Source organism: Cyprinodon variegatus, unplaced genomic scaffold (assembly GCF_000732505.1).
Source record: "Cyprinodon variegatus isolate N-32 unplaced genomic scaffold, C_variegatus-1.0 Scaffold215, whole genome shotgun sequence".
Lineage (NCBI taxonomy): Eukaryota > Metazoa > Chordata > Actinopteri > Cyprinodontiformes > Cyprinodontidae > Cyprinodon > Cyprinodon variegatus.
Window position 1 is genome coordinate 754,479 of NW_015150668.1, and position 16,400 is coordinate 770,878.

The 16,400-nt window shown below is 37.5% G+C and overlaps 1 protein-coding gene across 1 annotated transcript in view; it reads left to right on the plus strand.

The window, feature by feature from the left end:
* The first annotated feature begins 4,028 nt into the window (after nucleotides 1–4,028).
* pard3 (par-3 family cell polarity regulator) overlaps nucleotides 4,029–16,400 on the plus strand; it is a 337,809-nt gene continuing 325,437 nt past the window's right edge. Inside the window, exon 1 of the mRNA XM_015380465.1 lies at nucleotides 4,029–4,459. Coding sequence (XP_015235951.1) covers nucleotides 4,340–4,459 — 120 coding nt within the window. The 5' untranslated portion in view covers nucleotides 4,029–4,339. The remainder of the gene's footprint in view (nucleotides 4,460–16,400) is intronic.

Sequence of the window (16,400 nt, forward strand, 5' to 3'; positions counted from 1 at the left end):
TCTATCTATCTATCTATCTATCTATCTATCTATCTATCTATCTATCTATCTATCTATCTATCTATCTATCTATCTATCTATCTATCTATCTATATCTATATATATCTATATATATATATATATAGATATATATATATACGATTCATGCTGCAAACCAGCAGAGCTTTTTGCCTGACAAGCAAAGACATATGTGGCAGTTTAAAACTTTTTGAGGCGCTATCAACAGGTGCCAGAATTGTATATTTAGTCTTCACTTATTTCTTAATAACGAACCTGATCTCTAAATAATCTAATCTTTAAAATCAGTTTTTTAGTGTTTAAAGGCAAAAGCTCCAGAACTCTCTGCTCATTTTTATTATTTTTTTGTTTTTCTTCTTTTGATTCAACCTTCTTACCTGCAGTGTTTCTACCCACTCCAGCAGGTCTGGCAGCTCAGCATTACCCACCCTGACCACAGAGCGGAGCCAGATATCTGAGACGTTCAGGGGCTCCCCGTAATTTACAACTACCAGCAAATGCTTTGAGAAATATTTCTCAGTGAAAATAATTAAACAAACAAACAAACAAATACGCTGTTAATTACAAGGTATTTGTCTAAGTGTATTGAAGCTACATAGTAAAAAAAAGAAAATTCAAATTATTTTCTGATCAGAACCTTAATTTCTGTAATTTGTAAGATTACTGATTCTTGCATTCTCATAAATGTAACTTCTGTCCACATATGTAGCTATAAATATAAGGTAAGGTAAGTTGTATCCTTGTTGGTAGGAAATTATATTTAAAGGTCTGTGATGTTTCCTTAAGGTTCTGTTAAAAGCAACTCAGCGTTTTATTAATCAATGATAAATAAATTGCTAAACTCCTGCCTAATGAACTGGAAGATGGTTCATAGCAGAAAATAATGTGCTAAAATCCGAAAAGCTTTTAATAGGACACAATGGAATACATATATTTTAAAATATGTTTAAGCAACCAATAGGCTACAGTAAAAAATATTGCAGAGGTAAAACAAAATAGTGTGCAATAACTGAAAAAAAAGAACACAATAAAAAGTGATTTTCCATACAGAAAGCCCATATTATTATCATCAGCTACCATAGTATCCATGTCGGTTTAAATAATACTACTTATACTTCAGCAATAGATTCAAGGTGTCACTTTATTGTATCTCTTATACTATATCCATTGGTTGTGCTGTTTTTTTACATCTCTTTGCAGGTGAGGAAGCAGACTGAACATGTTTTATCATTATCTCCCTTTTATCTCCTTCTTCTTGTTTTTCCTTTCCTGTTCTACTTACATTGCAGTGTCCATATAATCCAATATCTTCCCTGTATGAATTTTAATAAGGTTATTCATATGCATAAATCAAGCGGAACACTATGGCGATAGCCGTACTGCTCCACTTATGAAAGTAAAATCTGTCGGGCTCCCTTTGGCATCAAGACCATTATTCTTATTGCCACATTGCCAGACAGGACACTGCTAAAAAAAAAACAAAAAAACACCAACATAAAAAAAGTATTTAAAATAAAAGATATTTAGACATGTTTGTGACTATTCTTTGATTGATTGATTGACTTTATTGATCTCACAGTGGAGAAATCTAGAGATTCAGATTTAAAAAGTCTAAGCAAGGACTTATACATCAAAACAAGGGGGAGAATCTTTCCACTTGCAGCAGTGTAGCTAGTTAGCCAGCTAGAAAACAACATTCACACATAAGATGTTTGATTATCAATTCAATTCAGTTTATTTATATAGTGCCACTTCACAACACATGGCAATCCCTCACAATAAGCATGCTTGTAGCGACAGTGGAGAGGAAAAACTCCCTGTTAACAGGAAGAAACCTCCAGCAGGACCAGGCTCAGAGTGAGCGGTCATCTGCTGAGGCCGACTGGGGTTCAAGGAGACAGAAGCAGAGATACAAAAAGCAGCTTTAAAAGGAAACACACAGGCAGGCAGACGAGCTCCAAGCCAGCTCCCATATCAGAGGTTGAGGAGAGCACATCCAGCCAGTCACAGTCAGAGAAACAGGACCACAATGGAAAAACAGGCAGATCTCCAACATCTATAAACAAAGGTATTGATGACATCAGGACAGCTGATATTTCTCTCTAGGATGAAGTCACAGCCAAACAGGAACAGACAAGGCAAAGCTACTCTGAGAAAAAGCAGAGAGAGCAGAATGTTAGAGATTGAACTAACAGATTCTGCAGAATAGGAGAACAGAGAGAGAATGAAGCAGAATGATGAAATAGGGGTCATATATAACAATATAGATGATTAAAAACCACTCTGATACATATACATTCTATAGACCAGAGATGAGAAAAAAAGTATAATAGAGGTCCATATGAGTGAACTGGACCAATGGCGTAACAACACTTTGTACATAACGGTTATGGTTTTAATCTACGCTCTGGATTACCCATAATTTTAAGAGGTATTGTAAAAAATAAAACACTCAAATACATTGTTCTTTTAAGATCTTTATTACAGTTTGAAACATATTTTATGAGTGCGTTTTTTTTTTTACCAACCATGTAATGAACTACCGGTATACATATTATTAACATAGTAATTAAAAGTACCAATGTCTGCTTTGTTATTGGTGTTGTCTTTAAACGGCTCACCATCATGTTAAAATCTGCCATGTGTTGGGGTATAAATAAGGTGGATCTAAGACAAATTTTTCGCACCATTACATCTGCAAAGAGATCGGGGGCCCCTAAGCAACTGCATGCTGCTTACCGATAGTTACGCCACTGAACAGGACAAAAAGCTAAACATTTAAGCTCGCTTTGTAAAAAAATTATGTTTGGCAGAACCTGCATATTTGGTTAGGTACCAAAATAAATAATAAAACACTTTTGAGAAAAATCAAATATTAACATACAAGAATTACATTCAGAAGGATTTATCTGTTATGGTCAATATTGTTATAAGTGTGGGAAGATATCATATACATGTACGTAAATGGAAATATCAAAAACCTTCAGTAATAAGTTTCAAAAGCGAACTCAAAATCTTCTAATCCTCTTTATCTCTGTTAGCTGACAAATATGGACATATACAAAAACTATGTAGTGACCTGTCAACATTTGATCAGCAAAATGCTAAAGTTAACGTGATGTAAGGAACTGTCTTGTTGTAGAATGAGGCTGTCTCTTTTACATTATTATTCTTTTTTTAATAAGTTTTGTATGTTTCCTTTGGTTATAATAATACTGCCTGTTTATTTATTCATTTATCTCTGTTGCCTTGCAATATTTAAGTTTATAATATATGTTGTCTTCTTTTTTATGTAAGAAAGAAAGGTGGTGATTTACAGAAGAGGATTAGGGCCACTGAAAAAAATAAAAAAAAGTTAACTGATTTTTTTATTTTATTTCAGTATTTTTTGAGTAAAAAGTCAGAATTCTGACTTTAATCTCAGAATTCTGACTTTTTTCTCAGAGTTTTGGATCTTAATGGGCACCATGAAGGAAGAGACGTGGGAGCACTCAGCTTCACTGACAAAGATATGAGTTGTCTGAGAGGGCCAGTAACACAGTGGTGGAAAATAACGGAATTAGGTGACCTTTTACGTGCCGAAGGGTCCCTGGTGATACTATTTCATTAATGGAGGAGCAGAAGGTGATTAAAACAAGAGAGCTAGTTCAGTCTTTAAAACAGACATGGCTTGATGCTAACATGTTTGTTAGCTGTCAGAATTCAGCCAGAATTCAGAGATTAAAGTTAGAATTCTGAAATTAAAGTCAGAATTCTGAGAAAAAAGTCAGAATTCTTAGATTAAAGTAAAAATTCTGAGATTAAAGTCAAAATTCTGAGATTAAAGTCTGACTTTTTTCTCATACTGAGATAAAATTTAAAAATCAGTAAAATAAAAAAAATAAAGTGCCCCTAATCCTCTTTTGTAGTGATTCTTACTCGAAAATGTAAAAAAAAAACAAAAACAAATTTTTGTTCAAAAAAAAAAAAAAAAAAAAAAAATAGAAGTTCGGTTGTCTTGATTCCGATACTCCCGGCGGCCCTTGAACGCAACAGCAAGCATTAGCTCAGCACAGAGAGAGGGATTGGGATCCAGAGAGGGAAGGAAGGAAGGAAAGAGAGATACAAGCTAAACAGGTGGTCTGAAAAATCTAGAAAACAATGTTCTGCAGGGAGAAGCAGAGCGACGTTTAGTCCTCCATTTCCCCCCAGAGAGGAACCGGGATAACCTCGGACAACAACAACAAAAAGCCCCTCCATGCTCCTGCCTGCTTCCCATTCGGATTTGTCCTCCTCGTCTCGGCTTTGCTCCGAACCTGGGGAAGTCCTGGGATCCTGAGCCATGAAAGTGACCGTGTGCTTCGGCAAGACCCGGGTGGTGGTTCCGTGCGGGGATGGTAACCTGAAGGTCCACGCGCTCATCCAGCAGGCTGTCATGCGCTACAAGAAGGCTATCGCTAAGGTGAGCCAATCGAGGCTACTTTTTCCTCCTCTTGTTTTCCTGGAAGCGCCGCAGGCTCGCTCAAATATGGCGCAAACTTTTCGCAGACGCAAAGCAAAGGAGGGGGGAGTGGAAAAGGCGCTCGGTTTTCCTCAGTTTTTCTCTTTTTCTTGCAAGTTTGCTGGAGAAACCGATGCGCTGCTTTCAAAGAAAAGGCGCATCTTCTTTGTGGTTCTTGTGTTTGTAAACTAAGAGGAAAACTTCCTCAGAGATTCTGCCTGAGGCTCACAGCGAGCTGGCAAACGTTTTCTAAGAATGTAGCGGTTGTTTCCATAACAACTTTTTACTGTCTTGTTGGGGAAAAGTCTTTAAACTTTGTAGCAATTTTTCAACAAAAGGACTTCTGTGATGCGTTTAGGGACCAACCCTGGATTATCTTACCATCTTCATCTCCACATATCCCAGTAAAAATAAGCGAATCAGACAATGCATTTGAATTAATTAAAGGTTATTTAAAATAAGTGCACAACAAGACATTTTTAAATTTAAAATGAAGTTGTGAAACTTTCCCACATGCATCCCAGCTCTCAGCTGCATGCTCCCTGCAGACCCTGCAGGATGCTGATGGGAGCTCCTGGTGCATGCATGGACCTGAGGCATAAATCCTGCACAGAGAAGTGGAAGAAAACCTGTAGGGAGGTTATTGAGGCAGCTGCAGATAACCTCTGAACTAACCTAGTGCAGAAACCTGCAGGGATTTTTATTTTTTTCCCACCTGGATCAGATAAGGGAGGAGAGGGAAGCACAAGGCCAACAGTGAAAGGCTGGGTGGGAAAAGCTTCTGTCATATCTGTCAGAATTTACGGCTTTGATTAATGCAGCCTTTATGGAGACTTTTGCTTCGAAGGATTCTCATGACTTCACTCAGTTGTCAAATAAATCCCTTTTTTGGATTTCAGGAGACACGATTTTCCAACATTTATTATTCAAACAGCCTGAGATCTGCTGATCAATAGGTTCAGTTTGTGAGAAAATCTTTTTTTTCCATAAATGCATCAAAATTAAGACCCTAAATTGGCCAAAAATATCATCATATGAATATTATAACAAGACAAAGGTAAAGAGCTTTAAGCTTAAATGTGTATACATTTTTTTTCCATTGTGAATCAAATGCGCTACCTATCAAGTAATGTGCTGAGCTAACTTTCATTGTTGGTGTGAAAATGCTTGGAAACATTAATGAAAAACCAAAATGTTTGACCTCCATACGGCAGGAATCCATATCAGCCAGAAAAGTCTCAATCGTTTGGATAGTTTTCCCTAAAATGACTCTTAGGGAAACTTTTTTCCTCTGCTTATTTCACGCCCGCCTCTTTGCTGTAATGATAGTGACCTAGAAGTTTTACTAGACCCTCCTCTCCTCTGAATAATTTACGCTGCAGCAGACAGAAGCAGGTATGAGGATGTCTCTGCTCTAATGAGAAACACACGGCTGGTTGGCAGAACTTCTCCACTTTAACGACTTGGCTTCTGCATTAAAAGTCAGGCAATATGGCAAATCAAAGCGTTTTTTTTTTATATTGTAGAGGCTAATATGAGAAGAAAAACAAGAACATGTAATAATTTCTCAGAACCGGGGCTAATGGTCCAAGGTTTTGTGAAATAAACTTTTAATCAACTTTAGGTGAATCCTGTTTTTTATCCTTCCACTTAGATTTTAGGCGTCAGATTGGCCTCTGCTTGAAATCTCACTAAGTTATTACCCTGATGGGGCATTCCTCTAGTGCAGGGGTAACCAATTAAAAATCAGCGGGGTCTGAATAAAGAAACAAAAAACAACCAGTAAAGATCCGGAGACATTTTAATTATAATCCGCTATTTTAAAGAAAATTTAACATTGAAATAAAATGAGGTGTTTATGCACCCATGTTATACAGTGTTTTTTGAGGTAAGAGAACAATAATCGTTCAGTTTGGTATATAGACGATTTCCTGATTCACATATTTTATAAAACACCTGAACTGACATGTTTTCTTTTTTCTTTCTTAATGTTCGCAGTGGGCTTTTTGCTGCCCTGCAAGGCTTTAAACCTGGGTTTGAATGGAGACAAAGCCATTCTAAAGCACATATCAAGGTGCTCATTTTGAGCCTGGATTTATTTTTGATTCTTGTTCATGGTGGAGAATCCTGCTTCACAGCAGCAGGTTGAGCCAAACGTTCTCAAAATGTGCAGGGTCATCTTTTAGCACCATTTCACTTTTTCACCAGTCCACACTTTCTCTGCTCTCTTTTTCTCATCATCTTCTCCTTCTTTCCCATCGCCCGGCTTGCCACAGGTTTGCCTGCTGTGTCTAAAAGTAGCAGCAGCAGCAACCCAGACTGACAGCAGCTCATTGGCTCATTTGTATCGTGCAGCCTGGTCCCGGACGATCCAGAGGTCTTTACCGTATTAACAGGAGAAGCGGCGCAAGTGAAATTGGAAGTTGTGCCAGTTGATTCCTGTGAAATCTAATGCATTATAACCCGCCAATCTAACCTAAACAACTCTAAATGGCATTCCTTTACTAGATGTTATCTATTTTTTTTATTCTAAATTTCTTTTCTAAGAACTGACCCTGTCAGTCATTCTAAGATCATTACACACCTTCACTATTTTAATCTTATCTTAGAATAAAACAATAAAAGCTTCTGAATGAACTGCTCTCTTACAGCATTGCCAGTGGGTGATTTTGAGACCTTAACAGGGGAAGACGAGGTCGGTTTTGTTTGGATATTTTCACCAAACAGGACAAAAGAATAAAAAAAGTAGAAAGATGGCAACCAACCGCTACGAACCAGGCAGTCATTTTAAGTTTTCACATTTTCAAAAGTGAAATAATTAGTTACGATACCTAATCTTTGTCCTCAGTCTCCTATTTCTTTCTGTTCTTCATTTCTAGGAGAATTTCTGTTTTAACGTTTGAATAACTTTATGATAATATGAAAAGGTGTTTTAATACCGAAGATTTAGTTTTAAGAGTAGAATTTAGTATGAATAATAATTATTGCATTTATTGTCGAAGCTAAATGTTTAGGAAAACTAGGAAAGCTCTTTTTTTTGTTGCAGTTGTTAAATTTAGAGAAAGTAAGAAGTAGATGGCACAGATGTTTGTTTCCAATTTTGCTGGACAATAAATGGCAACACAAATTATTGTAATAAATAATATTGATGTTTTAGCCCATTTATGACCTTGTATAGTGAAGTCATGTAAGTACATCCGCTCACAGATCAGAAGACTAGTGTCTAAAGAACACCGGAACTTGAAGACTTTTTAGACATACTTAAAACAAAAAAAAAACAACCAAAAGTAATAGATAACATAGATTAGTTTTTAAAAAAAAGAATGCACTTGCACAAAAACCAAAATAAATAAAAGGAAATAAACCCACACACAACCTAGACAGTCAAAGCCCCTTAAGGGGTTTTATCTTTTGTAAAGCTGTGATTTGTGAGGTGAGGGTATCTTTTCCCTGGTAATTCATATTAGCTGTCAAAGGTTTGCAACATTTTTGAAAATGCTGTCTTTTCAACTAAATTAAAGAGGAGTATTTCTTTGGAGATGAAGCAACCTACAGCTGCTATTTTTGTCTTTGGTTTTGAGATTGAACATTCCAGTTAGAGTGGATTGTTGGGAAAACTGAGGCTCCTTCTGAATAACTTAAATTGTGACCTCTAATCCTCTCCCTAGCTCCTTCTGTTCACCTTCCGTAGGGTTGACAGTAAAACCATCATCCAGGGTAGGAAAAGAACTCTGTACTGCTGGGTTTATCCAGATGGCCTTCAGCCTTATGAACGTCATTATGCAGCAGACATGCACATGGATGATGCTGCTCAAATTGCCTTCCTGAAAAAAAAAAAAAAAAAAAAAGTTGCACAAGCTTTTTATTATGGAACCCAAAATATATGAAGTCCTGTCATATAAGAATACATGTAGAAAAAAAAGGCTTTTTTTGTTAAACTCTGAGAGGTGAGCCTTCCCTATAGGTCCTGTCACACAAAGGATTGTGGGAAACCAAATAGCTCCTAGCAGTGGATAGGAATGTCAGGAGATCCCTATGCTAAATGAACTAGTTAAAGGAAGGATCCTGTTTCCTCTTCCTTGCTCCTTCCTTACTGCCAGCACTATTAAGACAGCACTTATCATGGCGGCCACTGACGCACTTCCAGATTAAGTTTCTGGTTGTGTGATTTTTAGGGGTGACTATGGGTGTTGTGATACGATACTTGTCACGATACAATATTATCACGATATTGCAATATTACTATATATTGTGATGTTTTTCCCAGCTATCAAAATTAAATGTATAAATAAAAAAGCAAGTTCTGTGTATAAGAACATATTGATCATTAGGTTATTTTGGTATCCATGTTGTTTGGGGTTCCAGCCAGTTCACGTTTTCCGTTGTGACTGCCTTAGCTTCAGATATGGCGCTGCGCCGTACAGCGAAAGGACTCCACAGTGCTCTCTGCCAGAGTGGCGCTGCAGAGGTAGCCCTTTTTCCCTCATTTTTTTAGGTTAAAATGTTTTGTTTTAAAAAAAGAAAAATCCATATTAGGAAATGAAAGGTTGATATTATATTGGGAAGCCGAAAATCACTATATATATCACCAATCAATTTAATTTTTAGTCTCCATACCGCTAATGATTGTTGATTTTAGATCCAGCTGCAAGTTTATGTATTGCTGCTTTTACTTGGTGCTTCATTACTACGAATGCAACATACTGAACTGCAATGGTTAAATCCTGTGTTTAAATCCTGCACTGGAGAGAGATGCAAACAGAAATTAAACTCAGTTAAATTGATAATGTAAATAATGTTATCATGCTTTTAATTTTATTTTTATTTTATTTTATTTTTATTTTTATTGTTCATTTCAACAGGCCTAGCAGCCTGTAAAAGTAAAAAGTACTGAGAAAAATAAACACTTAAGAAGAGAGAGTGGAAAAAAGCTACTCTAGTAAAGTAACTAATTATTTATACTTAGTTATTTGACACCTCTGCACTCCAATTTAGACTTCAGAGATAATTGGAAAGCTATTTATGTAGAAGTTTAGGACCACTAAACTAAATAAATAAACTACGTTGAAATGGTAGATATATCAGTACGATAACTAACCATGCACTCTCCCATTTCACTAAGCTGCTTTTTCCCCCTCTTTTTTTTTAGAGGGCTACAGTGGAAATGATCTCTGTCAGCCAAAGTGGTAACTAATCACTATTCCAGCCGTCTCTTCTTTTGGTACTTTGGTTTCCTGAGTCGCATGAGTCTGAGCAGATAAGAATCCATTTAAAGGTTCAGTTTGTGCTAAAATGACGAGCGCTGTAAATACTAGCAGTGATTGTGTCGCTGTTTGGGCTCATTGCAGAGCGAAAGGATAATAAACCACAGCAAGAGGCATAAACAAGATGCAAATTGTTTCAGACCTTGTTTCAGTGTAAAACGGGCTACTTATTTTATCATATCAGACCTTTTAATGCAAGTTATCTCTAAGTAAAAACATTAATGTGTGGAAAACGGATCTAGATTTACTGGTTGATAATAACACATTCATTTTAATAGGAAAGTTGTGCTTAGTTTTTAGCGGCCATCTCTGCTTGCTGCGTTCCAACCCTGTTTTCAGTGGAGGATATTTCAGTGTTGCTGAAGTTTAATAGAGATGTTTGTCTGAGGCTTTTAGTTACATTAAGATCCATGAAATGAACGTCGTTTGGTTTGGACACATCCTCCACAGCAAACCCAACACCCTTGTCATTTATTCTCCTTATAGCAAAGTTTACAGCTGTGGTTCCAACTAGACTGTTCAACCCAACCGACTCAGGAAGTCTCTTGGTCACAGATGTGGAAAAAGATCACAGCTTTTTTCCCCCCCTTACTGTCTTAATAGGAGGACCAAATTTAGGTTGGGTGTTTTCTCCTGCCACAGTGTTTCTGTGGACCCTCTTGTAACTCCCCCTGTCATTAGAGAGGAATGCTTTCTGCAGGAAACAAGAAGGAATGAAAGAAGCGCTCCTCGGTTGACTGTAAAATTGGAAGAAAAGTAGAAGTTGTTGATGACTTTTCTAGATCGGTTTGCTAAGACAATGTGTAGGGAGGAAACATATATCGTCTTTAATATCTGTAGTTGTTTATCTGGTAAAGTTTCAATAATTAGAACTGGGCTGGGATTAATAAGCAGTGTCTGTTTTCCTCTTGTTGTGGTTTGTGTTTGGGCTTTGGGAGATGGGAGTCTCCTAAATGTGGTATTTGTTGTTTTTCTTTTTTGTATGCGGCGCTGACTGTGATGCAACCCTGGATTGTTTAGTTAAACTAAAGCAGAGAAACAAGGTCAGCGCTGTGGTCTTTTTCTAATTTATTTTCCCCTGATGCATCAAAAGGGGAGGAGATAATGTATGAAATTGGTTAATATCAGTTAAAGGTTTTGTGTTGGATTTTCTTGAAGACTCCACTTATATAAAAAAATGCTCGTGCAAGAGCATGCACGAGCCCATTTCTCCTCGTGCACACTCTGTTTAAAAGTTGCTGTTCTCATAGCTCATACAAGCTTACTGTGTCCGAACATCCACACTAACCTATAAATCCTTCAATCACTATATAAAGTGGGGACTATATAGTGGACTTTAACTTACCGTTTGGACAGATGATCACTGCTTTTTGCTCAGTTGGTCACGTAACTCCTTCAACGCGGTGCCAATGCCATCTTTGTTATTAGTCGCCCCTGTCCAGTAGCGACAGCAAATCCCATAATGCTTTGCGAGGAGAGCTCTCCATGGAAAGCATTCCAGGATGTATCTACCTTTAGTGAGGCCTTTTTTTTCTCGTACACTTCCTAGCCACTTTTTCTCTTATGAACCTCGGCCATTTTCAAAGAACCGCAGTGAGAAAGGTGAGCTTCAATGACTGGCTGAAACCGTAGCTCAGATATACGGCTGAAAGTGCGCATGCTTGCAAAAAGATAGCTAACTGGGACAAGCTTGTAGGACGGCCTTACGTAAACATATCACCAGAATGATTGACAATTAGGAGGACCACTTATTTAGATGATCCACCCCGAAAAAGAACACCCTCTACTATAACTTTAAGAACATTATATCCTATTATAAAGCTGAGGTAATCCACCCCGAAATAAAAGATTGTCTCTATACCTTTTACAGCAGTAATAACATTGCATTAGTATTAATCTCCATATTTCCCTAGTAATTTGATTGAATAATGTAATTGGGTATTTTTACGGTTTGAAATTTGCATGAAAAAGGATTTTATTTCCAGGCTTTGTTTGATTTCCCATTCGATAGAAGTTGTCTGTCCATTAAGCCTTTCATTCCTTTTGCCTTTGGCTCATCAGTCCATCTGAAGTTAAGGCAGTGCATCTTTGTTTCCATCAGTCAGTCTATCCCCTTATTAATCCATCCATCCTACATTTGTCTGTCAATCAGGCTGTGTATTTGTCTGCCAAACCAATGATAACTTCTGATATTTCTGTTGGTCCATTTTAAGCCTCTTTTTTTTTAGGTGTAAATTGTCTTTTTCTCTCCTAAATCCGACTGAACCTGAGGCCGAACAAGAATCTCCTTGAAATCTAAAATGATCATCCTGTCGCCTTCTACTCCTAAAGATTTATAGTGGAAATGAATCAAACGAGCTTTATTCACGAGATTGTGCCTTACTTTTATCAATCATAGATGCGAAATAGGAAAATAAAATAGATGTCAAATGTGAAAAATATAAACGTCAAAGAAAAAAACAAAGCTTTGTTTTATAATATTTTGGTAAGGGCGCTAACATGTTGCAGTGCCTTAAACGGTGATGTCACAGGGTTCGTTGGTGATGTAGCTAGCAATTGCATACATTGGATAGCTTTAGACTTTGTGTGGGAAGCTGTTAAAGTGACACCCTTCAATAAAAAGTCTACAATTTAAAAAACAGTTGCTTCTAATTCTCATTTGATACACTTGGAAATTCACTTTTTTCCTAAACCTCAGCTTCCTCCCTTAGAATAAGGGTTGACTAAAAATGGTGTTATCTACATCAGGATGCAGCAGATTTGTGTTCAGTATCCCGATTGGAGAAGTTTCCTCTGGAGGAAATGATGCTTTGCTGCAGATGGAGTCAAGCTATGAGTCTGTTTTTTATTTAATACTGATGGTATTTCTCTCCTGAGTGCTGTGTTTAAGATATTAGTCAATTCATTTCACAACCGACTGCTTTTAATTAGTGCTTTATTAGCTGTGATGTTCAAGGCTAAAGGATACAAATATTTACCACATCTTCAAAGGAAAAGAGTCCAGCTTGTGCAGCTGGCCTCCTTTGCTAAAACAGGAACATTAATGCATGTGTGAAACAGTGCGGGCACTCAGCATAATAATGACGACTGATAGAGGAGCTGTGTCTGCCTGTGCACTGCTTGCTTGTACCTTAGTCTCTCTCCAACTTAGCTTATCCAGTGTTGAGGTCTGTTGACTGGAATCCATTTTGGATAAATAATATAATGTCAACAAACCTTCCTCTGGCTGCTCCTGCTGCCCAGCCGTCTAATAAAATCTGTCCAGAAAATATATTTTATAGGGTTGTTACACAGGCTGGAAAGAAATTGGAAAAGCTTGGAATTTGATTGAAGTTCCAGTGAAGAATATATTGTAGTAGAAAATATTTGCATGTCATGATTGTTTTTAAACGGTCTAAAATTTTTGGTCCTTTTATTTAAACTGTAAAACAGGGGTCACCAACGCGGTGCCTGTGGGCACCAAGGTGCCCTCAAGGACCACATGGGGGGCCCTCAGAGTTTTCTAAATAAAGAACAACCCACCAGTGGGCTAAGTTTGAAATTTAATTTTATTCCGTTGCTCTTCTTTTTAATCATTTATAGAGATTTCAAAATGACAATGTCTAAATAAACTTAGAAATTTACAGAAACAATAAAAATATGGTGATAATGAACAAAGTTTAGGTTAACGCTAACCCTTGCAGCTCATGGGTCAGTAATGGTCGCCCTTCCTAAGTCTCGGTACCCTTGAAGTGGCCCTCAGCTTTAAAAAGGTTGGTGACCCCTGCTGTAAAATGACATTTTCCATTAGTTCTGTTAAGGCTTAATCTTTGAGAGCTGTTTTAACCCACTTCATGACAGAAAATGAACAACTATATCTTCTATTTAGCAAATTATCAGTGTATTGCTTATTCGGGTTACTTTATTTTTTTTTTATCTATTTTTTTTTTTTTTTAAATCCAGGTTTGAATAAAGAGCTTATAATTGTAGTCTGATTAAAAGCTACTTATTTTGCTTAAAAACTTTCTATCCAAAGGGTTATTCTTTCTGCTCAGGGACTCGGTCAGCTTTCAACTGTAAAAAAGCCATAAATCCTTGTATCTAGCGTATAGATTCAGTTAAGTTAAGTTTATTTAAATGGCGCAAATTCATAACACGTCATCTCAAAACCCTTTACAGATAGAATACAGTCAGATGCTTAAAAGTTCTATCAAGGAAAACCAGTTGATTGCATCGAGTCACTGACTTGCAAGACATGCTCCTAGATGAGCTTGCACTTTCACTTGCATTTTCACTTGCATTTTGTTGCCGACTCTTCAGCAATCCCTCACACCGAGCATGCATGGAGTAACAGTGGACAGGGAAAAACGTCCTTTTTACAGGAGAAAACTCCAGGCGGCCTTCTGCGAAGGCTGACTGGGGTTTAAGGAGATAGAAGCAGACATGCAAAGGGTAACTGTTAACTAGCTTCACAGGCGGTCCCGTCCAGGAAAGACAAAGTCTGCTAGACGAGGTCTGAGCCCCTTCTCATGTCAAAGGTAAAAATAACGGGACTACGGTGAAAAAATAGGCCAGACTCTGACATCTATATCGGGAGTTGTTGATGGGAGAAGTCTAGCTGATATTTCTGTCCAGGATGGAGTCAAAGTCAAACAGGAACAGACTAGATGAGGATACTATGACAACAAAAAGCAGAGAGAGCATAAAGTTATGGACAGAATTAATAAACACTGCAGGATGGGAGAATAGAGATGGAAGGACGCAGAATGGTGAAAAGTGGTCCCTATGTCTTCTAGCAGCCTAACCATATAGCAGCATGAATATAGAAAACAGCTCAGGAAAGCCTAACAACTTTAGATGTAGTTTAATAAAGATTATTTAACTAAAGGTACAGCTGTAAGATATAAAAAAAAAACAAAAAAAACTAAACAAGCAATGCTGAAATAATTGGCGATAAATCCAGATGGCCTCGTTCTCTTTTTATTTGTATTCATTTCCAACTCTCTCTGGGTACTGTTGCATCACTTCTAATCTGTTTGTAGTAATCATATACTGGCTGAATACCTTTGACTGGCATTCAGAATGCGTTTTTCTGACACTGGTAATATATTAGACAAAAAATGTTGCATTTAAATCTGCCTTTAGAGTTATTATTGTCAATGTGGGAAAGAGAAAAAGAGGAGCTGTTGCCTTTGTGTCTCTATCAGTACAACTGGAACATTTTTGGATAAATGGATGATGACAATTAATTTACATTTCATTACAAATCTGTAATTAATTCTAATTATAAATTTCTGATTTTATCAAAAGTAGGAACAAATGTACAAAATCAAAAACTAATAACAGTAGAGTGGTGTTACATGTTTTAGATGTAAGTATTGTTAAACTGGTATATTTACTGTTGGTTATCACACTGTGGGAATCTCACACAAGCCCAACCCCTGCTGTCTTTTTGCTAGCAAGGCATGATTGATGTAAATGGATTTATGCTGTGTGGACTTTCAAGAATATTTCACTTGTTTTCCTCCTATCTCTGAATCTCAGCAGTAAGCAGTTATTTAATATTGCCCATGGGGCGTGCTCAGACCAAACGTGTATTTATCTCCTTATTCCCGCTCAGTTTTCTACCCATATCACACGGTGCCATCCTGCTTCCCATGCTTATGTGAAAACGGCTAAGAATCGGGTTAGACTTTGGTTCCATTTCCTTCATTCTTCGCTCTTTTAACAACAGAGATGAACTTTTAAGAGCATGGTTGCTCCAGAAGGAGAGGGGCGGATCAATGGAAGTGAAAAACCCTGATAACTTCACAGTTCACCTGTTTGATCCCAGGCCCGACCAGCCAGAGGTTGCTGCTTCTATAAACGAGCACAGTGCAGGATTAAAAGCTTCGCTGATGATTCGCGGGCCGCTGACTTTGACCTTGACCAGACTGCTGTGGAAAAATTCCCCTGAAATGATCTGGTGCAGAATAAATTAAACTCACTGCATCTTTTTGTTTTGTTTACCTGAAGATGATTTAGTCATATTTTCTTAATGTATAGTCAGTTACTGAAAAAGACTGAAATTGGATAAAATCACCTGAACAGGAGAGATGATTATTGCCTGCAGTTTTTCTTCCTCAGGGCCTGAGAGATTCTGCACCCTCTGCTTTGGATGATGACGCTCACATAACCATCGTTCCCACCATGCTTCTTTGCTGTGCTCAGCATTTTGGATGAGATCTTTTTTTTTTTTTTTCCCTTTCGTGCGCCTCAGTTATGTCGCTTCACTGTGAGGAATTCAGTGAAACTGTCAGCCATATTATGATTTTAAATCAAATAATATCATAATTGGAAAAGTTTTAGCTGGAGTTCCTTATGGATTTAATCCGAATGAAGGTGTTAGATATGTGCTGCTGGAAAAATGCAGAGTTTTCAGAAGGTGGGAAAGAGGGCTGCTGTCCTGAAGAAGCTCATTAAACTTTTAGGAGTGAAGCGGTTCTCTCATATGAACTTATTCAACCATGAAGCACATAATCTGTGTCGGATCTGTTCTCTGCTTAAAATAATGTTTTATTCTCAGATTGTGCAGCGGCTAACGACACCAGAGACACGCTAAAGAAAACTGGCTGCTTTCACGAAATGGTTTCCCGCCTGACCTGATGCTTTTTTCCCCC